Here is a 26136-nt window from a genome sequence, read left to right as displayed (position 1 = left end):
GGGTTCAATTCCCCCCTTGGCCATGAGGCTTGCAGTCCCAGACTCTCAGCCCAGCCTTCCTCACAGGGTTGTTGTGAGGATAAAATGGAGCTGTGGAGGTTGACTTGGCAGGATAGAATTTTAATGCAATGATAATATTGGACAGTAGAGAAATTAAGTCATTGCTTGCCTTCCACTGCTGCAAAAGACATACTAGGCTGAAAATGACCGCCTCGCGTCGGTAGGACACTTGAAAAGAGGAGCAGATTTCTAGAGACAAAGGAAGCTACCTAAAGAGAGTTAGAGCATGCGTCCATCTACCTTCATAATGCCAACACTGACCGACAGCAACAGTTCTCCAGGAATTCGGGCAGTGTGCCTTCTTAGCTCTGCCAGGGGACGATGGGGATGGAACCAGGGACCATCAATAGATTGGGACAGACTCAGTTTCCCTTACGTTTCACGAGCTGGCCACTTGTACCTTTGTGCGTATCTCCCGCAGCGCTCAGCTTTCAGTACATCACTTCGCTTCATAGACATATTTTTGGAGACCCATTTCTCCCAGAGTAACATGATTCTGTTAATATATTATTTTGCTTGGGGGCTTACTGTCCATTGAATGGGTAAAACACAAGGGGATTTGTACCTTGACGGGCAGTGGGGTGGGAAGACGAACAAAAATAGCCGTCCGTCCAATTAAAAGAAAGAAAGCTCCCCAGAAGCTGATCTGAAGAACATTCCTCCATTCCACAACCTTCGAGACATTTCATTTGGGCAAACAACTCTCACAGAAATGTTGCAAAAAGCTGGGCTGAAAGATAAGGACAGATGAGCACGTCCATTTCTCACATTTTCAGCTTCAGTCCCTCCTGTTCCTACATCAGTTTGAGATTGTGCAAACTGCACGAACGTCTGCAGAAACCTTCGCCTGCATTTTGCACCATTTCTCCTAGTGCGTGGCTTTTTGCCACCCAGCTGGCCCATTTTTGCAAGCAACAGAGTGCCCATTTAGCGTGATTCACCGATACATGCGTCCTTTGCACCCGTTTGTAATTTGCAGGATCCCATTGCAAAATTTGGAGAAGTACAAGTTCCGGTACAGATTCGAAAGCGCAAACTTTGATATGTTTGCTTTAAAATGCAAACTGAACCAATTTTTCCCACAGCTCTGTGTGAAGGCAGAGTCCCTCTCTGTTTAAAGTCAACCATATTTGCTCTTTAGGGAGACTAGATTCCGGAAAAGCAAAACTGTCCCCCAATAGTTCAGCAACAGTTCCACCTGCAGAGCGAGAATTTGCCCCACAAGGCAGCCAGGCACCTTTGATGGACCCCCCCCCCGCCCCGTTTGAACCAGGATGGGGGCTCCACTAGCCAAGGAAAGCCGCCCATGAGGCACCAGTGGCTGCGATGGACACAAGGGGGACCTCCCGGCCCTTGTCTTCCTTAGGGATGCTTGGTGAAAAAGGGGTAATTCAGGCTGCCGAGATTCTAAAGAAACGGGCATGCCCAAAATATTTGTGTCACATTTTTAAGGCAACATAATCTAAAAAGATAACGTGTTTCTAGCCCTTTAACTCGACGGGGTGTTAGGAGTGGAGCGCCGTCTGTAAACTGGTGCGTTCTCTTTTTCTCCTACTGTCCTCAGAATGAGGCTTTCCCTAGAGAAGGGGTGCAAAACCTGCCCTCCCCAAGCTCTCCTTTGCAAGCACCATGGGGAGGCATTTCCTCCCAAGGCACCTTGGCAACAAGGAGCAGGGCCTTTCAGTGGCAGCCCCCAGTGGTGGAAGGGTCTCCCCACTGAGGCCTGTCAGATCAAAACTGCTCTCTTTCCCCTCTATTTAAGGGGTAATGTCAGCTTGTTTTAATTAGGTCTAGTTTTATTGAAAATGTTTTAGATGTTAAACTTTTTTCTCATTTATTTATTTATTATTTAAAATGTTGCATCCCACCCTTTACAGTGTCTCATAAAATATGCTTTTGCATATTGGGATGTTTAAGCTGCCTTAAATTTGTATATTGGAATCTTAGACTGTATTTTGTGGTATTTGTATTTTTATTGTATCTTTTTGAGTTTTGATTTATTGTTGTGAACTGCCCAGAAATGTTTGGCTAGTGGGCAGTAAAAAAAAAAAAAAGAAATAAAATAAGAAAAAAATCTTTCCTTGTTGTTGTTAGCAGTGAGCAAAGGAGGAGCTATTTCAGGCGTATTGGGGGTGCGTGCAAACATGTGTTTGTACGTATGTATGTATGTATGTATGTATGTATCACATGCAGCTCCAGGAACCAAGAAGGCTCGGCAAGAACCCTCTAGTATGTTCTAGAGGAAATATCTGGCCATCTGAAATGAGATGTTTGGAATATGACAATAGCAGTTCCCGAACGAATCAAAGTGGATTCCAGTCCACAAAACCTAACCCTAACCCATAATATATATTTTTAATTCTTTAAGGTGCCGCAGGATGTGTTTTGATTGGGATGAACAATAAAAGCCATCAGCTTTCATGGACTGCAAACCACATTGCCAATCGTATGACTCTATTGTCAGTATTACAATTATGAGCTGGTTCAGCCGTAATGCTAAACCATCATTTAACGTTACAAGAATTGGCCAAGTCTCTTCACTGAGCCACACGCTGCTCCTCCACCGCCCTGAGTACAAGCTGGAAACTCTTTGCATCTGTCTTTGATTAACTGCCACATCATCTCAACCCAAGAACGTTTGCCAACTCTTAACTATGTTTAGTGGAAACACACAGTTTCAGTCTTGAGCTTTATGAAGTTGACTTGTTTTCCCACTTAAATTTAACCACAGTTTAGGCTTCCGATGACATCCTAAACTGCTGTTTATGTCTAAAGGGCATCTAAAATTGGAACCAAGAGCTTCTGGAAACCTTCTTGCACCCACACCAGAGAAGAGAGATTTTTCAGGTTCATTGAGCCCGAAAGAGCTAACTTCTTCCTGCAAGGTTTTGGCTTACAGTGCAATCCCACACAAGTCTACTCAGAAGAAAATCCCAGTTAATTCAGCGAGACTTACTCCCAGGTCGATTTGTAGGGGATTGCAGGCTTAGCATTCAACGCAAACAGCCAGTATATGCATGAGGAGCCATCCTGACACAAAGCTAGATGGTTTCGCCACCTAAATGTGGGGATGGGCAGAAACATAGACAGGTCCCAGTTGTGGTCTTCAGTTCCCATCAGCCAGCATGGCCAACTGCCAGGCATGCTGGGAGTTGAAGTTCAAAACATCTGGAGATCTACTTCCTGTCCACCCTGGTTAGCCTGTTGAACTCCAATGTCCACGCTGGCTGGAAATAATGGGAATTGTAGTCAAACCAGTTTAGAGCACCCCAGACTGGGACAGGCTGGGCTAAGGCTATGTTGTCCACACTGACTGGCAGCAGCGTGTTGGGACTGCATCAGACTTTCTGTATGAAAAACCAGTGTTCAGCCCACAAGCTTTGGCTTTTCTTCAACAAGCAGACACAGATGTGGGGGAAACTGTCAGCCCTGAGGCCCAAAAGCTACAAAATCCAAAGAAATCCAGAATCTAATGTAATCTTCTTCCACCAAGACAAGGAGATAACTTTTTATCCGTCCAATCCACTGGGCTCCACTCCACAAATGCCACAAGAAATCTGTTGGTATTCAAAATAACCAGAGATCAAATGTAGCAGGTTAGATGGAACTTCCTATCCGATATGGTAGACTTGTAAAATAACACAAACATTTTGGAAATTGGTACATGCAGAAATGCAGAAAAACTAACATTAAGTTACAAGAATATGCTTTTGAATATTGTGCAAGAGACCCTTTTAAAACATGTCAGAGTTATTTGACAATTGCAGCAAGAATCACAGCAACTTCTAACTGGAAATCACCAGACCCCCAACCCTTGAAGAATGGAGAAACCAGTTGGCAGAGTATGTCCTGACAGCAAAGCTAGCTAACTATGTAAATAGAAGACCGTTCGAAGAATTTAATGATCAATGGAAATTTTATTACGCTCACTGTGATTAATGGGAGTCGAGGGGAGTTTGGAAAAGGAAAGGAAAAGCAGTTGAGGTCTTGAGGTGGTGAGAAGTTTTTTTGTTGCCTGGTTAATGCTTTCCCCCCTGTTAAACTCTTAGAGAGTGTGGAAAGGTGAAAGATTGATAATTTGGGGGGACTGAATGTATAGGCTGCATTTGTTCAAAATTCCCTTGGCGATTTTGCTTACTCTGTTTATTTTAGTGTCCTAGTTTATTTTAGTTTGTTCTGTTTTGTATTCTTGTATGTATTTGGTAATAAAACAAAACAAAACAAAACACAGAGTGCATTGTGGAGCTTGCCATTACGCTAGGGGGAAATGGTGGCTGAGTTTCTGATGGGAATCCGCCTTCTTGTTTCCCTGAACAGGCTAGACAAAATCGAGATATGGTTTCAGTCACCTGCAGTCACTTCCCCATATCAGTTTCCCTCAGTCCTGACTTCACCAAAGCAAGCTTCAAGTTGCCGGGCAAAGCCACAACACGGGCAAGGTAAGGCAGCAGCAAGGTGTGATCCCGGTCCAGGCAGATCTCAAAACACGGGTAAGCAGCGCGTTCAGGAGCACTGGCAAGGCGGGGGCCACGCCCCCAGCCCAGGAAACCAGACAAACAGCATTGGAGCTGCAGAATGGAGCTTTTTTCCAGCACCAGCTACACAGAACCTCCTGCTTGCAGTAGCAGAGACGGCTGAGCCTTGCCCAAGACATGGGCATGGACAAGCCCCGGACTGAGAACCAGAAAGACCAACAGGACAGGGTGCCAGTACCTTGAGCAGAATAACCTGGCTGGGTGCGCTGCCAGACAAGATGCAGGAGCCGAACCGGCGCTGGGCAGTCAAGGCGACTTTGCTGGGGTAACACGGCAAGGCAGGACGCGATGGGGAGGAGACGCAGCAAGGGCAGGAGCTGAAGCGCAGCAGAGCCCGCAGGAAGACCAGCGTTGCTGAGGTGAGGCAGGAGGCAGAGCCGACCAGAGGCAGGGCTGCGGCAAACGAGAGCATCCGTGATGCCCCCGGCTGGTGCGCCTCAGGGGACCGAGGGGCTGCGCATACTGAGATGGGCTTTTGCTCCTGGCCCAGAGCAGCCCAGATTCTGCCACCTCCTGCAGCTGGAGGCAATGGAGCTCCTGTGGGTCGGGGTGGCCAGCCTCCTGGCAGGGATGGGCCAGTAGCCAGGCCCCCAAAGGTCCAAACTCTCCCCTGGCCAGGAGGGTTCCTCTCTGGGAGTTCTAGCTGCTTCTCAAATGAGACCTGCTGCGGCAGGAGCAAGATACCTTCCAACGTGTGGGCTTCCAGATGCTTTGGACTTCAAATCCCATCCGCCCCAGCCAGCATGACAAATAGCCAGGGATCCTGGGAGGTGGGGGAAGCCATCTTTCACTTCAGCCTGAGATGCGCCATCAGACTTACGGTGGCTCAGTGGGAAAGGAGTGAGGCTCACGCAACAGGGAGCAACCACTCCAGATGTGGCGCCCAGCTCAAATGCACTCTTGGCCTCTCCCCATCATTAGCAGAGGAATCCTCACTAGTGGGGCATTGGCATAGGTACTATTCTATGAGTTGGATTCAGACTAAGCTAAAACTAGGTCCCGCAGTAATCAGTGAGAAAAGTCAGTCTTGATTTAGCAAAGTCACATTCATTTAACTGGCACTTTAAGTACATGTCAGCCTGGACAATTCAACCTTTTTTATTCCCCAGTATTTTAAAGTTTAGATTGAGATTTTAAGTGGGGTTTTACCGTATAGAATGGATGCTGTGCTGCACATTGCTTTATTTGGCAGTGGACAGTACACAAAAGTTTTAAATAAAGAAATAACGCTCCAACTTTCCTCCAAGCTGCAGGAACTCAGGTTGTGCAAAGCAGTTCAGTCCCCTCAGAAACAATGACTGATCCCCAGAGGGCACCAGTCCGTGGGCAGGGACGCCCTTTGCAAAACCAGCCAACGGTTTCTGATGCCCATTCGAAGGTAAGGGAAAGGGCGGGTTTACCTTGGCCCGGTGGCTCTGCGGCTTTCTTCTGATCTTCTTCGATGCGAAAGGCCGTCAGCAGGAAACAGCCTCCTCCCAGGACCCCGACGAAGGCACATATGACAAAACTGTACTGCAAGCTTCGGAACTCCCAGAGGTAGGTGTGATCGCCCTGCTTGTCCTGGATCCCCATGGCAATCTGGAAATTAAAACGAGTCGTGTTCCTTCCAGAGCTAAGCTGATCCGGGAGCCATCATTTGGAAACTGTGGACCAGCTGGGCTTTTGCTTCCACATTCATGGAAGCAAAGGAAGCAGCTTATACAAGTGCTTCTTTGAGCTTTCCAGAGTTTCAGGGAGGAGATGAAGACCCTAACCCTAACCCGCCACTACACTGGTTTTTCGCTTCACATGTACCTTGCCTCAAGAAGGCTGTTCTTAAATTACGCTAACATCAAGTGCAGGGTATTCAGGCAGATGACTGGGGGACCTTTGTGCTCCTCCACCAGACCTGCTGAAAGACTTCATTTTTCCTCTTCCCTCCCCATTCCTATTTCTTTTTGTGTCATTGCACTGTGATCCTGAGCGTCGGGACTGCTTTGTAGGGATGCATGGACATGCAACATTTGAGCTCACTGGAGTTCTCCACATTGCTTCCCTAAGTAGGAGTATCTTTTTTCAGGGAAAAATTTCTCTCTCTCTCTCTCTCTCTCTCTCTCACACACACACACACACACACACACGGGGGGGGGGGGATGCAGATTTGGCAGGAGGGGTTTGTGGAAATGCCTATCTGTACACTTTCAAAACACAAGTGTGCAGTTGCACAAATAGCACCGCAAATTTGTGTTTGTCTAGACTTTTGCACTCAGATACAAGTTTGGAAAGAGTGACCATTTCCAGAGAACACTGGGAGTTGCAAATGAGCCATGAATGAAATTTTCATGCATCACTGCAGCTCTTTTAATTGTATGCTGTCCTGAGAGTCATCTGGGCTGGACAGAGGGCTACAAATATTTTACATACCTCTGTTTGCCCATCTCCTCCCACATCTGAAATATAGGGATGATAATAATACTGGCCTACCTAACAAGAGTGTTGTATGGCTTATGAATAAATATATGCACAACACTGTCAGTTCCAAAGTGTTATATAAAATTAATTAGTAATAATTATTACTATTAATAAATTTCTATATCACCCCATAGCCAGCTGATGTGTTTCTATGAATATGGTTCCAGATTCAACTTTGGTGATTTTCCAGGGCTGGAATTTTAGAATTATGTTGGAATTCTTGAATTTCACTCTGCCCTTTCCTGCCTTTTTTAACTCCAGGACGCTGACCCTGCCAAATAGCCTTGGCTAAAAATTCACCTATTTTCATCACACAGGCTGAAGTTTTTACAGCTGTTATTATTATAGTTATTATCAGCAGTGCATTAATTGTTATTTCATATTACTGGTGTTATGCATAATCAATGTTGCCAATGATTATTTATAGTAATACATTGCATTTATATGCTGCTTTTTTCTTCTTGTAGGAAACCAAAGATGCCTTACAAATATCTCCTTCCTTCCCTCCATTGTATCCTCACAACAACAACCCTGTGAGGTAGGCTAGGCTGAGAGACAGTGGCGGGCCCAAAGTCACCAGAGCTTCCACCATGGCTGAATGGGGACTTGAACCCGGATCTCCCAGGTCCCCAGCAGAACAATTCCACCATCCCACACACTGGCATTGCCTGAAGGAAGGTGCCGGGGTTCAAACCGGACAACATAACCAACCTCACACGCACCTGCCGTATGCTGGCTTCTCGCTGAAGGGCCAGTAAGTCCCCATGCCAGGCTTCCCAGACCAGGTGGTTATTCTGGCTGGGGATGAGAGGAACTGCAGCTTGACCCCTCTGGGAGGGGTCTGGGTGGAAGAGGGAGGTGGAAGGCCCTACCAGTTCACATCCCCCTTTCTTGCCCGACACCCGGGGGCCACTTCGCCACTCACCATGCCGATGAGGGAGGGGCTGCCCGCGTCGCCCAGCAGGTGGCTGACCAAAATCTGCAGGGACATGGCGGTCGACTGGCAGCTTGGCTTCACCACATACTGAAACGGCAAGAGGAGCGGGGTCAGTGCTCGCGGGCCATGCTCAGGGCGGAGACAGGCTACACGGCCTAGATTTCCTCCAGCAGCTCTCCAGGCAGAGCATGACCTGTTCTGGCTAAGTCCACCTGGTGCTTCTATCTAAGGCCTCCTCTCTCCAGGGCTTGGCTGGAGGCATCACTTCCCCGGCCCAAGCCCCCCCTCCGGGCAAGCTCCGCAACCTTCTGGGGTGCCCAAACTCTAGAGGCCCTGACGGCGCTACGGAAAGGAAGGGAGCGCCCTTCCGGGGAGGTGCACGTGGGCGAGGCTGGCCCTCCCAAGAGGTGCACCGGGTGTCCTGCCTCACGCGGCCCGTCCCCGAGGGCTGGGCAGGTGCTTCCACACCAGAGCTGCAGGCCTGGGTCGGTCACCAGAACACCATGACGGCCATTCTCCTTTGGTGGGGAGATCAACAGGTGCAGCTCTCTGGAGCGCCACCCACCGGATGCCTCGTGCTGAAGCTTCGCCTGAGCACAGCGTCGGTCGGGTGGCCGGCTGCTCAGAACAGGGGGTGCTCGCAGCAGAGAGGGGCCCTTCCTTGGGGCAAGCCACAGGTGGAGGTGGTCCCCGGGGTCCCCTGCCCTGCCATCGCAAGGACGGTCCCCAAGGCCACCTCCCACTGGCGGCTTTCTCCCGTGGGGCCGGCCTTGGCACCTTGCAGAAGGTGCAGCGGGAACCGAATCCAGATCCTGAGCAGGTGGAGGCGGAAGGGCTTGGAAGCTCCTTCAAGGTTGCCTGGTGAGGTTTCTAGCACTGGGTGTGAGAACTGGCCCGTACTGGGAGTGGAGGAAGCGCTTTCGGGAGGGGAAGGGAGCGGGTGCAAGGCCCAGTCCTGACCCAGCAAAGAGAAATGAGCTGCTCCGTTGGAGGGACTCTGCCATCCGTGCCGCCTCGCCTGCCACCAGCGAGAGCCCCCTGCAGGTGCAGCCGGAAGCTTTCCTGAAGGGAGGGACTGCAGGGAGATTCCCAGTTTGGATTCAACTCTTAACAGGAGCTCAGGCTTCTCTTTTCAGTTTGGGAAGAAGTCTAGGTAGAGCTCAAACAGCCCTGTGATCCGTGGAGTCCCCATAAAAGGACTTATTTAGTGTTTATGTATTTATTTAAAGTTTTTCTATGCTTTTCCATTTCTAAAAAAAAGTCTCTGGATGAGTTACAAAGAACAAAAAACCAAAGAACAGAAACCGAAACAACAACAATGCACAGCACACTGCATCTAAAAATAGTGATAAAAACAAGGATAAAACCAATTAATTGTTAAAATACCAGGAAAATGAAAAGGTCTTTGCCTGATGCCAAAAAGAATAGAGCGATGGCTCCAGGAGAACCTCCCTGGGGAGCGTATCCATGGTCAGGGCGCCATCACTGCAAAGGCCCTTCTCTGGGTAGCTACCCTCCTAAGCTCCTTCAAGGAGGGCTCCCAGAGCAGGGCCTCCGCCTCAGCTCTCAAGGGGCGGGCAGGCACACAGGGAAGGAGGCGTCCTTCAGGTATCCTGGACCCAAGCCATTTAGGGCCTCATAGGTCATCACCAGCACCTTAAATTTGGCCCAGACTTCAATGGGCAGCCAGTGTAAGCGGTAGAGGACCGGCGTGATATGGGAGCACCTGCCGGTCCCCGGTCCAGGGGGAACTTCTTGTTCCAGCTTCAGGGAACGGCTCAAACTGTCCAGTGCTCCGAGGAGTCTCCAAAAAGAACCACTTCTGCATAGGCATGTCTTGAGTTTTGGAAGCAGAGAAGGAAGAGAAGGGCAGCAACCCTTTCAAAGGAGGCCTTGAGGGCAGGGAAAGGCTATGAAGCTGTCGCAGTTGTGGGGAGAAGGAGGAATGGAGGGGGACACGCTGTGGCAGAGTTCCACCTTGTTCCTTGAAGGAAAAAGGCGGGCTCTAAATATAATAATAGATAATAATGCATAAATGTAAGAGCCAGCCATGGTGAGGAATCTGCTCAGGGAGGTATTTCCTGGCATTCAGAGAAGGCTACTCAGAACCGCAGGCTCTTTATCTCCCTGCCACCCTGCGCACAGACACCGTTGAAAGGGGAGGAAACGAGACAAAGGGATGGGCGTTGCGAGTGATAACGGCGCAGCGTGTGGTGCTGGGGGAGTTGCGCCTCTGGCCACTCCCGATTATTTTCATGCGCTCCTGCTGCAATGCAGACTAAGAGATGGATCCTGGTACCAGAAGCCCCTGGGGCCGTGGTGTCATCCCGGCAGGACTCAGACACGGATGTGCCTGTCGGGAGAATGTCTTAGTCGCGTTCCCCATTAAGCACACTCAGGGCAGCTTACACCGACACAGACAGGCCGTTTCGATCTCTGCCCGTGGAACGGCACAAGGAAAAAGACGAAGTGGCGTTCCACCCAGGGCAGGAGTGGAGAGCGTGTTGCTGCCAGATGTTCTCGCCTCTGTCTCTTATCGGTCCTTGCCGTCGGTTCTGCTGGTCGTGGCAGATAAAATGCAGTCTGGCCACATCGCGAGGGCTGCAGTGCCCTGCCCTCGGAATGAAATGCTCTGGGTTCAAGGGGCCGTTGGCCTGCACATTTCCCCAGGACTTGCTTCCAGGGAAGCCCGCAATGCATTGCCCGTCAGGCCGTCTCAGGGTCGCTTGTGCCCCTCCCCTAGCGCTCCCCGTGCAACCTCCCCGCTAGCCCTGCAGAATTGCGAGCTCTCTGCCGCGAGGGATGTGAAAGCAGAACATGGGTCCAAGGAGATCTAAGAATAGACAGATCAGCACATCAGCAAAATCCGTTTGACAGTCAGAATGAGGAACTCACCAGCAGAATGTCGGCCACGATGGCCCAGTTTAGAGACAGCAGGAATTCCGCGAGGGCAATAAAAATCTGAAATATTAAAGGGGAGGGGTCAGAAGTCCAACAGGGAGAGCAACCAGGAATGCGCAAGCAGATGCGCAGCGACAGAAACAGGAAAGCACCTGGCTACTTGCTCTGGACATCAGCTACTGTTCCCCCCGCACCCCGGCTGCTTCTCCTGCAAGAGGGGATATGGGAAACGGGGTTGCTTGTATACGGGAACCTGTGAGCAAGGCGCTTGCTGGCCTTCCAATGTGCACACGCTTCCTCTTCAGGCATGTAAAGTTATCATGCTTTCCCAAATAAGCAGTCTTTGCCTTGCAAGCTTGAGGACTAGAACCTTGAAACCCCGCAAGTTTCAGGATGTCTGTCAAAGCACAGCTTCTCTGCTATGGATCCTGGATTCCTCACAGGGAAGGTCTCCCTGGGGGAGGCAGCGCAAGAGCAGGAGCACTGGGGCTTCTGGGACGGGGGCGTGGGCCCCCGGCTGAGGCAAAGACACTTATCGTCACTTGCATATGTGGCCACGGTGCTCTCCTGGGCCAGGATGATAGCCAAGTATATGCACGGTGCCGAGGTGAGCGAGCCCAAAGCACAGATAAGAGGGTCGGCTTTTGGGTTGATCTTCCTGTATCTCCGGGCGGCCTCGGCTCCAGCTATGACCCCCAAAATGCCAGTTGCAATCGTCATTCCTCCAAAGATCCGGCTGGTGAGCAAAAGAGAAGAATTATAGGCAGAAAAATAGGAACCCGTGACCCTCGAGCTGTTGTTGGACTCCAGTCCCATCATCCCTGACAGCTAGCCCTCTTGGAATCAGAGTCCACTGCCAGACAACAGGTTTTGCATCCAGAACAGGACCTTATAAAGGGCAGCGGGCATAATGTTCTGGTTCACAACTCCCATTAGCCCCAGCCGTCATGGCCAATGGTGAGGAATGATGGGAACTGTCGGCCAAAATGAACAGCCACTGGGTGCCGACTGCTAAGCCTTAGTTACTGGCAGCAGGACATTACAGGCAAAACAGACCGGTATGCTTGATAGTCCGGTTCCACAGGAAGAGGGGCCATTCCACCAGCCCTACCAGGAGACTACTTGCTCTTTTCCTCTGCCCTCCCCTTCCCTTCTCCCTTGAATGTCTTTCAGGTTGTGGGGAGGGAATGCGGTCGACGCCACCCGCTTTGCCAGTGGCACACCCGCGAGTCCGGCCATTGGACTGAAAGACGTCACAGCCTTCCAAAGTCTCCTCGCCTGCTCTGCACCCTCCCTGCTCCAAATTGCACCCACACCATAAAGCCGCATGCCCGGCAGAAGCGCTCCAGCCCGGGTTTCTGGCTCACGTGCCGTCCCAGCCCCGTGTTTCAGGTGGGCCGGACATGCCTGTGCTGACCCCCTCGCCCCCGGGCTCAACCCCCTCAGGATCAGGTAAAGACAGCCAGACCCCTACTTCTGCCATCTCTCCCCCACCGCTCCTCCAACCCTCGCTTGCCTGACCTGTTGGAGTTGTCGCACAAGTCTCTCTTGCACAGAGGCGTCAAGTCCAGGAGGCGCTGGGCTCTGGAGAGAAACACCGGCACCCAGAACCCCAGAGCCCCGGTGACGAAGGCCATCGCCGTCACACCCAGCGAGGACCACAGGAAGCTCCAGCTGCGGGGGTGGAGGAGCGGGAAGACGCACATAGCAGCCCCTGCCGCAGAAGCAGCTAGCATCTCTGCGTTAGTTGCTGGGGAACATGGGCAAAAGGGTGCAGTGGTGCCAGGGCAGCTATGTGTCCTGGGACAGATCCTTGTTCTACTCCGGCAAAGCTAATCGGGACAGATTCTTGTTCTACTCTGGCAAAGCTAATCGGGACAGATCCTTGTTCTACTCCGGCAAAGTACTTCCTGTCCTCTTTTTCCCACTGTCCCACCAGAGAGAGCTGTCTTATATTTCTCCATAAACAACGGTCATTCGTCCGTCGTTCAAATCTCCATCTATGCACATAAATAAGCACCTGCACATTTTATGCAAACTGCAGCCACTTTTGGTCCTCTTTTTTGCCTGCAGTGGGAAAGAGATGCAAAATTTCCTCTTTTCTGGCTAACTTGTCATGTGGGCCAACACCAGAGCCTTCTGGGTAATCCAGTTACTGCAGCAGGTGGCAAATATTTCACAAGCCATCAGTTTCTCTGCCTACTCAGCTTTTACAATATGATCAGGTTGTGCGCCCAGTAACATATCCTTCCAGCACTGACATGTTCATAATTTGGCTTGGCTTTGAGTAGAAAATGTTTAAGGTCCGCAAGCCAACAGTGCCCCCTAATGGCAGGCAGATCGACCTGCATGACATGTCATAAGCCCACCTCATAAGGACTATATTTAAAGAAATGTTCATGCTGAAGTACAGAAGGATAAAATCTCAACAGCAGAGACAGAGGTGGCATCTGGAGGGGGGGAAATAAGTGGGGGAAGGGACCATTCCACTAGCCCTGCCATGAGACCACCTGCTCATTTCCTCTGCCCTCCCCATCTGCTTTTCCTTGTGTGTCATTCCATGTGGGCAGGGGATGTCTTGTTTTATTGACTCTATTTAAGCCTTCCTAGGAGCCTTTTTGGCTGAAGATAAATAAAGAAATACACTTCTGTGCACTCAAGCATCCCCAACAGTTTGTTCACAACAGTGGAAAGAACTGGTGATTACCCCTACCTTTGGCGTGTTGAGCGAACAACAGTAGAAAAGGGGACAATGCTACTCTTGACTGAGGACTAAGGACTTGAGAAGGAAAATGGGAATACAGCCTCGTCCCATGGCGGAGGACTCAAGTCGAGAGACTCAGTCCCAAGTCCAACTCAAGGGTCTTGCACCTGGGGCAGAGGAAGGGGTGCCATAAGTGCAGGTCAGGGGACGAGTGGCTGGAGAGCAGCACTTGTGAAAGGGACCTCGGTGTGCTGGTCGACTGCAGGCTGAACATGAGCCAGCAGGGTGAGGCGGTGGCCAAGAGGGCGAGCGCCACCCTTGGTTGCATAGCCAGCAGTGTGGCTTCTAGATGGAGGGAGGTATTACTACCACTCTATATGACTCTGGTGTGCCCACAACTGGAATATTGTGCTCAGTTTTGGGCCCCTCGTTACAGGAAGGATATAGCCAGGTTAGAGTCAGTGCAGCGCAGGGCCACAAGGTTGGTGGCCGGTTTGCAGGGGATGCCGTATGAAGCAAGGCTGAGGGAACTGGGTCTCTTCAGCCTGGAGAAGAGACAACTCAGAGGGGATCTGTTGGCGACATACAGGTATGTGAGGGGATGTGTCATGGAGGTGGGCAGAGAGCTCTTCTCCCCTGCAGAGGAAGGCAGGACGCGCTCCAAAGGAGCAAAGCTCAGGGAACCGAGGTTCAATTTGGATGCCAGGAAGCACTTCCTGACAGTTAGGACCCTGAGGGTGTCGAATGGGCGTCCACGAGATGTCTTTGAGGCCCCATCGGTGAGGGTGTTCAGGGACAGGCTGGACATGCACATGGTGGGCATGTCGTCAGCGAAGCCGGCTGGAGCCGAGGGTCAGACTAGATGACCTGGGAGACACCTTCTGACTCACTCTGTTTCTATGTTTCTAAGTCGTGCCAGCAACTCAGCTCAGATTTGACTTGGGAGCAAGGAGCAAATGTCTAGACTTGAGATTTCTACTATTTTTACGCCCAACTCACTCCAGGGTTACTGTGTGGCAGAATATCCCTGAAGGCAGGAATGAACACACAGGAGGTGGGAGGGAGGGAACTTCACGGGGGCAGCACAAGGGGGAGACTTGAGGAGAGACTTAAGACCTGACTCGAAAGTTTCTTGCAGTGACTTGAGGCTCGACTTGGACTTGAGATTGGACTCAAGTTTTGGAGTAAAGGCCTTGAACACATTTCTGCCTAGTCCTAACCCTGGCTGTTTTTCAGGCTCTTTTCAGCCAAGACTTCCCATAAGGACTAGAAACTTGAATGATTGCATCACGACAACGGCAAGAGAGCCTTACTTTTTGCAGAGGGATATGACATCTTTGAACCAGGCTTTAATCCCTTTGCGCTCTTGGGCCTTGGGCGTCTCAGCTGCATGGTGGGTCGATTCAGGAACCAAGACAATGAGGAGGACCAGGCCCAGAAACCCCATGCAAGGTGTGACCTGTGGGGACAGGAGAGTTTGCTAAATAGGCATTTCCGAGGGGCTTCTGACTGACATGATCAAGAGCTGGCGGGTGGGAAGTCTGCAAGTAGAATTTGGGATGTCTTGCAATACATCTTCAAGGAACCTTTCCATAGACAAACAGTTGGCATGCAACCCCTAAACTGTACAGCTAAAATGAAGACAGGGTGACCAGCAGGGGAACTCGAGTCACAACCCTGAACCTGCTTAAACTAGCAAACAAAAGAATCCTGAAGTTCCCAGCATTGGCTGGCTGGGAGTCGTAGGACTTATTTCTGTCTAAACATGCATAAGATCATCTCATTGACTGATGGTTTAATTAATCAGAAGATTAATTAATCTCATTGAAATCAACATGCATTTGTACATGGGGGAAAGTCCTCGAAAAGTAGCTTTCTTTGCTATTTGGTGGTGCAGCCACATCTCAGCTTCACAGACAGAAGCGTTCCACTTCCCCACAGAAGGCAGTGCCTGTCTTAAGACAGAGCGTGTGTATGAAAGATTTATTCCTGTAATTCGGGCCTTTCGTTAAAAATGTCCGGACTGTGATGCTCTTCAGGGCCCTACCACTGAACAAAATTATTCCTTCAACCGGTCTGCCTCTTCTTGTGAAAACCTGAGGGAGGTTCGGAAGCCCCAGCGATGACGAAAAAGGGAGTTGAGAAAGGGCAGGTCAGACAGGGACAACTCACCCTGAACCCCCAGCCCCAGTGGCCGGTAGCTTGTGCCATTCCGGATGATGTGATGTAACCAAGCCCACTGTAAGAGAGGGAAACCGCAAGTTCATACCTGCATTAGGAGTCCTAGTTAGAAGCATCCCTAACGAGAAGGAACTCAGTTCAGCATTCCTTCCCCAGCTTGGCACGCAGACGGCACTGGGTTCTAATTTCTGGCCTTGCCGATTAAACGGATTAATGGGGAAGGTTTTGGGATACTACCTCTTGCCACTGCAATTCTCAGAGAGAGTAAAACGGAGCTAGAACCCCAGTCCTCCATCAGCTCCACTGGCTCCCTATTGAAGTCCGGGCCCAATTCAAGGTGTTGGTGATGACCTATAAAGCCCTCAACGGCTTGGGACCAGGTTATCTAAAGGAATGTCTGCGTCCATATATGCCTGCCCGCCCCCTAAGATCGGCAGCGGATGCCCTTCTCCGGGAACCCTCCGTGAAGGATATTAGGAGGGTGAATACCCAGAGGAGGGCCTTCTCTGCGGTGGCGCCCCATCTATGGAATGCACTCCCCAGAGAGGTCTGCCTGGCGCCGTCATTATTTGCTTTTCGGCGCCAGGCGAAGACCTTTTTATTTAAAAGTTATTTTAACTGTTAATTTATTATTATTGTATTTATAGATTTTAATATATATAGCCGAGATGGTACCAGTTTTTAAATTATTGATTGTATTTTTATGTTTCTTTTATGGATGTTGTGAGCCGCCCCGAGGCTTTGTTGCAATGGGGACGGCATAGAAATGTTTTAAGTAAGTAAATAAATAAATCATAGAAGGGCATCTCCATATATTCATCATTTTTAGCCTGGGATGAGGCATTTGTTTCCATCCAAAGTCTGCATCACCATGCCATTTCTGCCTACTGAGTGGGAAATCCAGTTCTCTCCGAGCGGCACTCTGCCACAGTGACGAGAGCCGGCCCTCCTCCTCGCGTCAGTCCATCTGCTTTAGGAGCAGAGAGTTTCCATTCTTATTCTGGGGTGCTGGACACAGTGAGCCGTGTAAGAGTGCTCCGAGATATTCTGAATCGGAAAGGGATGAGAGCGGCAGGTCCTGTGCCAGGGCCGTGGGCCTCGTGGACTTCCGTGGGCCAGCGGTTCCCCAACCCTGCTTTAAGAGCAGCAGTTCTGAAAGAGATTAAAGCTACTCCTCCTAAATCCTTAGGATGTTGGGCCTCTTTCATCCTGAGAGCCAGATTCGATTTTAGAGATGTTCTAGGAGACCATATTCTGGCGGGGGGGGGGGGGGACACACAAAGGGCAGGACACAAAAACGCACACTTTATGTTTCATCGCATGCTTTACACTTCTGTGGCACCCAGTACCCTCTGTGATTTACAAAGATTAAAATCTTTAAAATATCTCATAAGCCCCATCGATGTGCCAAGATGAATCACATCAAGCCCCGGCAGGGACGCTTCTAAATCTGAAAACCATTTGCAGAATTTACAAGAAAAAGTCAAGACGTGATTAAAACCACAGCAGAGTCTGTCAAATGCCTGAGAAAAGAAGCTACAGGGTAACGATGCTGATAATGGCAGGGCTTCGTTGGGGCGATCTTTCCAAAACGGGGGGGGGGGGGCTACCACCAAGAAGGCCTTCTCTCAAAGGACACAGCTGGAAGAGGGTTTAGCTGCCGGACATGGTGTACAGACCAGCATATTAATGCTAGGAGAGGCAGGCCATCGAGTGCTTCCGATGGAGATGTGTTTTGCAACTTAATTAAGACCTGGCACTAATTTTGACCTTTCCAGATGGAGGGCAACACCCACACAAAAGGTGGGGAACTGCAAAACTGTCGAGGGGAAAGGGTGAGACCCAGGCTGGGGGAACGGTCCTATGGGGGATGAGCAGGTCCAAGGGCACCAGGGGCCCCAGATGGGCCAAAGCCGAGTTCCAGCATGCATTTCCTTTGCAACTCCTGCTCCGGGTGTGATTTGCCTCAGCGAGGAATATGCAGGGATAGCTACCTTCCAACTGGGATGCAGATGTAGAAGAGGGAAAGCATCCAAGTCCGGTGGTCTTTCTCAAACAGGTCAGCAATGATGGTTGGGGCCACTGTGGAGTAACTAGCGGTGCCAGCACCCACAAGGCCCCGCGTGATGAAAAACAGCCAGGCCATCTAGAGGAGGAGGAGGAGATGCACGGGGCACATTAAACCTCACCCTCTAGCACCTGGCACAGACTTAATTTAGCTCACACACCTTTCCTTTTCCAAGAGGCCCAATCAGAGATCGTGCCAGGGGCAGCCCCCAAACTTCTGGGGGCCCTCTGCCCCACCACCCCAGTGTCCATGGGCATTTGCTGAAATAACCCTCCCGTCCCCCCTGGCAGCGTGTCTCTATCGCATGTGAGCTTCACCTCCTGCCCCCCAAACTCTTCTGCCTGACTTTTTCTGCTCACCTTTCCTGTTCATGTGCCCCTTTTTTAGAAATCAGGGTGTCCTTCAATGTGGATCTACAAATAAAAGGACCCCGTGTCCGAGTTTGTCCTGCTTTTCCACTGATGCGTTTTGTTTTCTCTGTCTTTTTCAAGTGGTTGCTTTCATGGACGAGTAACTAACTTCCCCAGGCTGCCAAAAGCTGGCCAAGTAAGAACCTGCCATGTGGGATTCAGCCGGTCTAGCCGAGGACTCCCACACCTGGCCCTTTGGCATTCCCCAGGGCTGGAACGCCAAAGGGCCACGTTTGGGCTCAGCAAAGAACAAAGAACAATGCAAAGCATTCCAAATAAAAGGCCTGTTCTTACGGAGTGCGGGATGAAGGAGCTCCCGAGGGTGACACCCGACCAGAGGGCGATTCCGGCACTCAGGATGATCTTTCGCTTGTACTGATCTCCAAGATACCCAAAGAGGGGCGCCGAGAACAAGAAGCAGAGAACAAAAACTGCCATGGGAAAAACAAGAGAGCGGAGGCTTTAAAAATGTCCTTCTTTATTTATCAATTGTGCTGCTGGATACACCCCCAAAGGGCAAGATTCCCTGGAGAAGACGATCACACTCAGGAAAGTCGAAGGCAGAAGTGGAGGAAGGAGGAGCTGTTCCCAAGGAAGCTGCAGCCAAGGGGCTCCTAACCTAGGGGCCCGCGGCCTCCAACCAAAAAATGTTTTACAAATTGCCATTAATTTTATTTCATCCATAACGATAAGAATCAGGGGCTTAGCTAGGGGAAGATCATCTTCTAGACTGAAAACGATAAAGAATGATCTACAACATGGGTCCTCAAACTACGGCCTGCAGGCTGGATATGGCTCGCCTCAGAGCTTTCGGACTCGCTCGGAGAAGCTCTGGGCCGGCGCAGGCATTCTCTGAACCTGAGCAGAGAGCCGGCGCACGCACCAAATTGTGACAGCTCCCTTCAACTGCGTGTGCGCCGGCTCCCCCCGCCCCGCCATTGCACGCATATACAGAGTAGGAATATGGAGCGGGAAACAGAAGAGAGGAGGGCGGGAGAGAGAGAGAGAGAGAGAGACGAAGACGCTAAAAAAGGATAGATGGTAAGAAAAACTGAACTTTTAAATCTATTTTTAACTATGTGAGCCAAGCCACGGCCTTCTTTGGGCAACCCGCCGTCCAGCGGCCGCCATGCGGTGGGGAGAGGCGGGAGGCATCCCGCTCGGCCGGCCACGGCCCTGTCCCGAAAGCAGCCTCTCCTCCCCCTTCGCGGCCCCTTGGCCAGGGATCCGCCTCTCTGGCCTCCTGCTCCCCTCCCGGAGCCGGTGGGCGCCTGCCTGCCTGCGAGGGGCCCGGCCGGCCTTTCTCCGGCTCGGGCGGCGAGGGACCGGGGAGGCCAGACTGAGGCGAGCAGCCCTCATGGCTCCCCGCAAGTCGCACTCCCCCTTTCGGCGGACAGCACAGCATCGGAGCAAACATTTTTTAAAAAATAATTATTTTTTAATTTTTAATCATTTTTAATTTAATTTTAATTATTTTTGACCTATCAAACCCTAAAGGGCTTGGGACCAGGATACCTGAAGGAACATCTCCTTCCTTATATGCCCTCACGTCCCTTAAGGTCTATGGGAGCAGCCCTGCTCCGGGAACCCTCTCTAGAAGAGGCAAAACGGTCATCAACTCAGAGCAAGGCCTTCTCTGTGGTGGCGCCCAGACTCTGGCATACGCTCCCCAGAGAGGTACGCCTGGTGCCGAGCTTATATTCTTTTCAGTGCCAGGCCAAAACCTTTTTATTTAAATGGTATTTTAAAAACTAATAGCTTTTAAGTTCAGTCGCTCTTGCATAATAGGATGGCATACCAAAGCTTTTAATTAATTAATTAATAATAAATATTTTTTAAATGTGCAGTGTGCATAGGAATTTGTTCATTTTTTTTCAAACTATAGACAGGCCCCTCAACAGTCTGAGGGACAGTGAACTGGCCCCCTGTTGAAAAAATTTGGTTGTCTGATCTAAGCATTCTCTGCATAGAAAATGATAAACTGCAACTTACTGATTAATAATAGAAAAGTGTGCATCCAAAATTACCAGAAAGAAACTGTTCCGACTTTGTTGTTACACAGCTATGATTCCCCTATGCATGTTCCACGTGAACATCTTCATTAATTCCAGACTTATTCTGCAAACTTATTAAAAGTTATAAATGTATCAACAATCTGTTTATCAATGCTAAAATTCCAGCAATGTTCTCTTTTCGTTGAGGAGATAAAGAAGAGAATGAGGTTTTGTTTCTCATGATCGGATGCTATTAAGTTTGGGTTTCCCGGGGCCTCCGGATGCTTTAATCTGGGTCTGCCAGGGCTGCCCCTTTTTCGACGCATTTATTTCATTTCTGGCCCTTCTCTTCCCCAGTGCCGACAGTAAAGGCACATGGAGCGACACAAACCGATCTTCACCTCACCGTGGCTCTGCAAGATGGGATGAATCGAGAAGGATTTGGGCCTCGAACGCTCTTCGACAGGAAGGGCTGGGGTGTCTCCCTCGGCGACAGTCTTCCCCAACCCAGTATGCTGCAGCCAGGGAAGATGGGGGTTGCAGTCCAATGCATTTGCAAGAAGCCAGGCTGAGGAGGGTCTGCGCTCAGCTGCGTTCAGCGTGCGCTTACGAAACTGAACGATATCGTGAGAACCTTTGCCGCCGTTGAGGCCCAAGCGAGCAAAGATGCAGCCTTCTGTTCTCAGAGTAGCCAGATGGCTTCCCAAGCAGGATAGGAGGGAAACAGCACCTCCTGCCCATGATCCCCAGCAACAGGTGGACAGAGGCATACTGCCTCCAGTGCCCGGGCAGCATGGAGCCATGAAGACGAGAGCCACGGATAGCCTTCTCCTCTGGGAATTTGCCCAAGTGCCCCTTTTAAAGTGGTCCAAATGGGTGGCCAGCCCGCCGTCTTGTGGCAATGAGTTCCACAGTTTAACTCTGCGCTGTGACGTTTTGATGCGCTATGAATCTCCCACCATTTCACGTCACAGGATGGCTCTGGTTTTGGTGCTAGAGCAGGGAATCCTGATGCCTCAGCCTCTGACTCCCATCGACTCCAGGCAGCTTCGGCCTTGGCAAGGATGATGGACATGGCAGTCCAAAAGTGGGGAATAGCTTGTGTTCTAGTCCCACGCAAGGGGATCTGCATTCTGCATTCATCACTGTGTGACTTTGGGCCAGTCACTCGCTTTTGGCCTGTTCTACCTCACAAGGTTGTTGTTGTGAGCATAAGATGGAGTGGCGCAGGACTGTGCAAGACAAACCAATTTGGGTTCCTTGCAGAAAATACATAAATAGTCAAAAAGGCTCAAATGAAATAAAACTTGCTCTCTAATATGAGAATGATGGTGATAAATTAATTCCCTATGTTTGGAAGTCCAATTTGATACTAAAGCATTTCCCATTCAGACAGTGAAGCTTTCCCATTCGTCCCTTGACATTTTAGATTTCTACCAATTTTCTTTATATGAGGTTGCCAGGGTTATCTTAACATTTCTTTCTCACAGCTTTTGCCATTTCTGCAATTCAATATCGTATCCAAATTTCTTGCCCGTGATATCATAGTTTCCTTACCTTGTTCATCTTCCATTTGCATTTCTAAGAGAAACTTATACAATCTTTTAATCATTTTTTCATCTGATTTTAAAATTACTTGATCAAACAGTTTGCTCCTTATAAAGACATTTTAGATTGCTATGTGCAGAAATGCACTGAGTCATTGATTACTCTGGAAGAGTTGCTGCTGTTTGTTTGTTTGCTTTTTTAATGTAACCGGAAAATGACAGAAGAGGCGTCTGACCAGGATGGTTACTGAGGTCGTGCTGCCTGAGGGGAATCAAATCTGTGTCACCCATTTACAGGAATGCAGAAAAAAATACAGAATGTGGTCCGGGGTGTCGAATTCAGCTTCCTGAGCAACTTCAGCTTTCTGTTGCTGTTGTTTTGTATTAATAATATTAATCATTTGTATTTGCTGGTTTTCCTGCACTCTGCAATGCCAACAAGTCATTGACACCCAGTTATATCCCTCTGTTATGAGAGCCAGTGTGGTGTCGTGGTGAAGAGCCTGGGACTGGGACTCAGGCGATCCGGGTTCGAGTCCCCGCTCAGCCCTGGAGCCCACTGGGTGACTTTGGGCCAGTCACAGACTCTCAGCCCAGCCTACCTCACAGGGCTGTTGTTGCGGGGATAAGATGGAGGAGGAGAATGATGTAAGCTGCCTTGAGCCCTTTGCAGGAAAAAGGCAGGATATCAATCCATAAATAAATAAATAAATAAAAATAAAGTCCCTAATCTTCTTCTTCTGGTTCCAAAACTCAAGACAGCCCTTTAAAAATGCAGTTTCTTTATGGGGACTCCACAGATCGCAGGGCAGTTTGAGCTCTAGCTAGACTTCTACTCAAACTGAAAAAAGAGGCTTCTGCCCACGTGAAGAGTTGAATCCAAACTGAGAACTTCCCTGCAGTACCTCCTTTCAGGAAAGCTTCTGGCTCCCCCTGCAGGGAGGTTCCCGGTACAGGTGGGAAAGCGACGCTTTTCCCCTTGACCAGCTTTTTCGCTTGATGCCTCCGTGCTGGGTCAAGGCCTGGGCCTGGCACCTGCCCCCTCCCCTCCTGTAAGCCCTCCCTCCCCTTCAACTTGGGCCGATTCTCGCTCACAGCCCGAGAAAGTTCACTGGCATAGTTAAAGGAGGTCCAAAGGCTTCAGACCCATCCCTGCCTTCCCTTCCGCGCCTCCCCACTTCCAGTCCACCGTGTGCGGGAAGCCGACCCATTTCTGCGCCCACCTTGTTCTCTGAAACTGGGGAGGATGAAATGGTCCTGCACTGCTGCCCAGAAGCTGCAGGGACCGAATGGGGCAAAAAGAAACACGGAAACAGAGCGAGCCAGGAGGGGTCTCCCGGGCCATCTAGTCTGACCCCCGGCTCCAGCTGGCTCCGCTCATGACATGCCCACCATGTGCATGTCCAAAAGACAGGGCTCGTCCGGGATTTGAACCCGGGACCTCTCGCACCCTAAGCGAGAATCATACCCCTAGACCAACGAGCCAGTTAAGAAGTGGGACCTAATCCTGACAAAACGGACATCCCCTCGGGAGGTGGATCTGCTGCCTCAGGACTCGGTGTGCAGCCTGCCTTGGCCGGCATTGCACCCCAGGGAAAGATCAACCTCATTGTTTGGTGCTGCTTGATCTCCACGCAAGATTTGCAGATCCTGGAGGTGAGCTGTCTTCAGCCTGGGCTGGCTCCCCAGCCAGGTCCTAATGAAGGACCTTCGTTACCCCGGTTTTCCACAAATTAGCAGGTTCTGGCTATTCTCAGTCTCTGCCTAAACATCTGGAGAGGGCGGCCTTGAGATAAGCCAGGGCACCTCTTCCAGCTCAGTTTCTGGAGGCCCAGTTGCTCGGGTTCATCCTCCCCATGGGAAGAGTCCGTGACTCCCAGGCCCTGACACGCGCACCAAGATCTGCGCCGCTTTCGTTCCCAACGGCAGGTGAGGCTGTGGGGCCCTGGCTGGTCCGAGGCCAGTCCAGGGGACTTCACAGCTCCGTGCGCTGGCCTGCTCGGTCCTAGCCTCACGCACCCACAGCGGTACCTTGCGTCCTTGCATTGCGCAGGCTCCACAACGGGCGTTACAGGCCGGGTCATCTGCCTGTTTGTGGTTAAACCTACTGATGAGAAGTGCGCTTTCAAGATGTTAAGACAAGAGCGGAGGGGAGGGAAAAGTTTGGGGTGACCCATGTGGGAAAATGGTTTTACCTGTGTGCAAGAGGCCTGCACTCCTGTCTTCGAGGCTGAAGTATTTCTGCAGCTCTAGAAGCACGCCTGCAAAGAGAAGCGAATCGGATGAGCGTCGTTTGCCGAGAGGCTCTGCTTTGTTTGATGCCTCGCTGTTCCTGGTTTGCCCCTTTCTCGGGCATGCAAAGCAGCCAGGTTTCTCCAAGCAGGTAAGGGAGTCAAAGCCATTCGGCCAAATGGAAGCCCCATTCCAGTTGTCCAAGCCCAACTCTACCTGTGCCCAACCTTGCAAGGTTAAGTGGCAGGATCTGGAGAAGACCTGGCAAACATCTGAAGAACATCTGAAGAGCTGAAGAAGTCAGGGCAGTATGGCCAGAGGACGGCATCCTACTGTCTTTGAATCTGGCATCTATCTGTCCGTCCACCCACCCACCCGAGGCTGTGGACAAACTGAAGGAGGTGCAGAGGCTAACAGAAGAGGTTCAGTGATGGAGAAAGCAAGAAGGAAGGGTAGAAGGAGGGTGGAGAAGAGGGCTGTCAAGGACCTGAAGGGATGTTCTGAAGAGGAGGGCAGAAGGTCTACAACAAGGGAGTTGCCAGTGAAACTTTCGGAGAAACATCTCGAAGGCAAGAATGGTTCAGCCGTGGAGCCATTAACCAGGAAGGGTGGTGGACTCTCGCTCACAGAGGGCATTTAGATGCTGAACTGCTGGGAAGTCAGGGACATGGCTGTGTCTGGGGAGCCAGGCAGGGGGTGGACTAGATGCCCTTTGGGGCTCTCTCCAACTCTTCTATTCTATGAGTCTATCTATGGAAAAGGACGCATTGCGCATTGGGTGACGTGCGTTCCAGTCCCTGCAAGCTGAAGCAGTAATCGGCTAGCTGCATCCCAAAACTCTTTGTCACTTTGTGCAGTTAGAGACGCAGAAGCATTTGATGCATTGCATTTCCCTCCTGACCGCTGAAGGTTTCTGGGTGGGTGGTTTGCAAAGATTAACACCTTCAAAGTACCGTATAAAAGCCATGTTGTACAGAGACACGCAAATATTAAAAAACCCCTTCAAACCATCAGCTAGCAAAACAAACGGAGGATGAACCAGAAAGCTCATCCCGGGCTGCCAAACGCTTGTGCGAAGAAGTTCTTAATGTGGCGCTGAGAAGACAGCAGAGAAGGCACAAGGCGGTCCTTATCAGCGAGGTCATTCCAGCATTGAGGAGCCGCCACCAGGGAAGATACGGCCTCCGCACCGCCCACGCAGGCTAAAAGAGGAGCAGAGAAAGGGTGCGGCCTGAGAAAGCCAGGTTCTGGTGGCTGGGCTAGGAGAACTCCTGCCAGAAAGCCCGGCCAGCTACTTGGGCGTGGTGTGACTCAGCATACGAGTTTGTTGGGCTCCCCAGAGATTCTCTTCCCAGAAGTGGTTGGAAGCAGGCAGCTTTTGCTCTCGGGACAAAGCGGGGCCGGCTTACCTGGCACAACAAACCAGTCCATGTAATTCACCAGGTTAAGGTAGCACAACACACCGATTGCTAGGTAAGACCTCTTGGTCGGGGATCGGGCCAGCCCCTGTGGCTCCCCATTCCCTTCAATGGTCCCGTAAGCCTTCAGAGGGGTCGGCGACGGAGGCGGTGGCCGTGGGGCCACCAGCTCCATCCTGCCCCCGGAGCAGCTGAGGGAGCAGGTGGTGCCACAGCTGGGGCTCGGAGAGTGTCCCTATCCGTGTGGCGCTGCAACTCCAAATTCCACCTACTGCATTATGGGGAAGTTTTCTCTGCTCAGTCATTTCCTGCAAACAGCCATGCATGAAGTCAGCTGCAGAACCTCTGCATTTCCCCCTCCTGCAATAATTGTGTGCAAGCACAGACTATTTCTCAGAGCACACGGCAAAAAGAAACGCCCACGTTTGCATGCACGGAAGAAACGCCTGCTGATAACAGAGCATCTTCTTTCTGAAGCCCTAATTCAGGGATAGACACTTGCATTGTGGGCAGGAAGTCTGGCTGGAAAAGAAGACACCTCTCTCGGAATCAACTGCCGCTGTGAGATAAATGGACCAGGTTCTGACCTGAGAAAAGGGAATATCTTACCTTCCGGACTCTTGTATTCTTGCACCCAAAAGACACTGATTTAGCATGCATTTTAGCTCTGCAGACTTAGGGTGCAGAGAAAGGATCAT

The 26136-nt window shown here is 50.7% G+C and overlaps 1 protein-coding gene, 1 long non-coding RNA gene and 1 other non-coding gene across 9 annotated transcripts in view; 1 reads left to right on the top strand and 2 right to left on the bottom strand.

Annotated features, from left to right (window-relative positions):
- The window catches only part of SPNS3 (sphingolipid transporter 3 (putative)), a 54450-nt gene extending 28810 nt beyond the window's left edge, over window positions 1-25640 (bottom strand). For 2 of the 7 annotated variants that reach the window (XM_044430024.1, XM_044430025.1), the window contains exons 1-11: window positions 25430-25640; window positions 23984-24049; window positions 18542-18678; window positions 17764-17915; window positions 15761-15827; window positions 14902-15047; window positions 12406-12558; window positions 11431-11620; window positions 10879-10944; window positions 7972-8070; window positions 5996-6173 (exon numbers count right to left, since the gene is read on the bottom strand). In XM_044430024.1, the coding sequence (XP_044285959.1) occupies window positions 5996-6173; window positions 7972-8070; window positions 10879-10944; window positions 11431-11620; window positions 12406-12558; window positions 14902-15047; window positions 15761-15827; window positions 17764-17915; window positions 18542-18678; window positions 23984-24049; window positions 25430-25613 (1438 nt within the window). In that variant the 5' untranslated portion in view covers window positions 25614-25640. Of the gene's footprint in view, window positions 1-3210; window positions 3618-5995; window positions 6174-7971; window positions 8071-10878; window positions 10945-11036; window positions 11621-12405; window positions 12559-14901; window positions 15048-15760; window positions 15828-17763; window positions 17916-18541; window positions 18679-23983; window positions 24050-25429 lie in introns of those variants that run through there. The other 5 variants (XM_044430023.1, XM_044430026.1, XM_044430027.1 and 2 more) reach the window with 5 other exon arrangements.
- LOC123023375 lies at window positions 4461-7583 on the top strand. The gene is made up of 3 exons (XR_006414727.1): window positions 4461-4954; window positions 5843-6131; window positions 7514-7583. It is a non-coding gene; the product is annotated as an uncharacterized LOC123023375 (long non-coding RNA).
- Window positions 23202-23273, bottom strand: TRNAP-AGG. The gene has a single exon. It is a non-coding gene; the product is annotated as a tRNA-Pro (tRNA).
- Window positions 25641-26136: the final 496 nt, after the last annotated feature.

The sequence above is a fragment of the Varanus komodoensis genome, unplaced genomic scaffold (assembly GCF_004798865.1).
Source record: "Varanus komodoensis strain SLA01 unplaced genomic scaffold, ASM479886v1 scaffold20_1, whole genome shotgun sequence".
Classification (NCBI taxonomy): domain Eukaryota; kingdom Metazoa; phylum Chordata; class Lepidosauria; order Squamata; family Varanidae; genus Varanus; species Varanus komodoensis.
The sequence above is the reverse complement of the archived record's forward strand: the minus strand, read 5'-3'. Positions and strand labels throughout refer to the sequence as shown.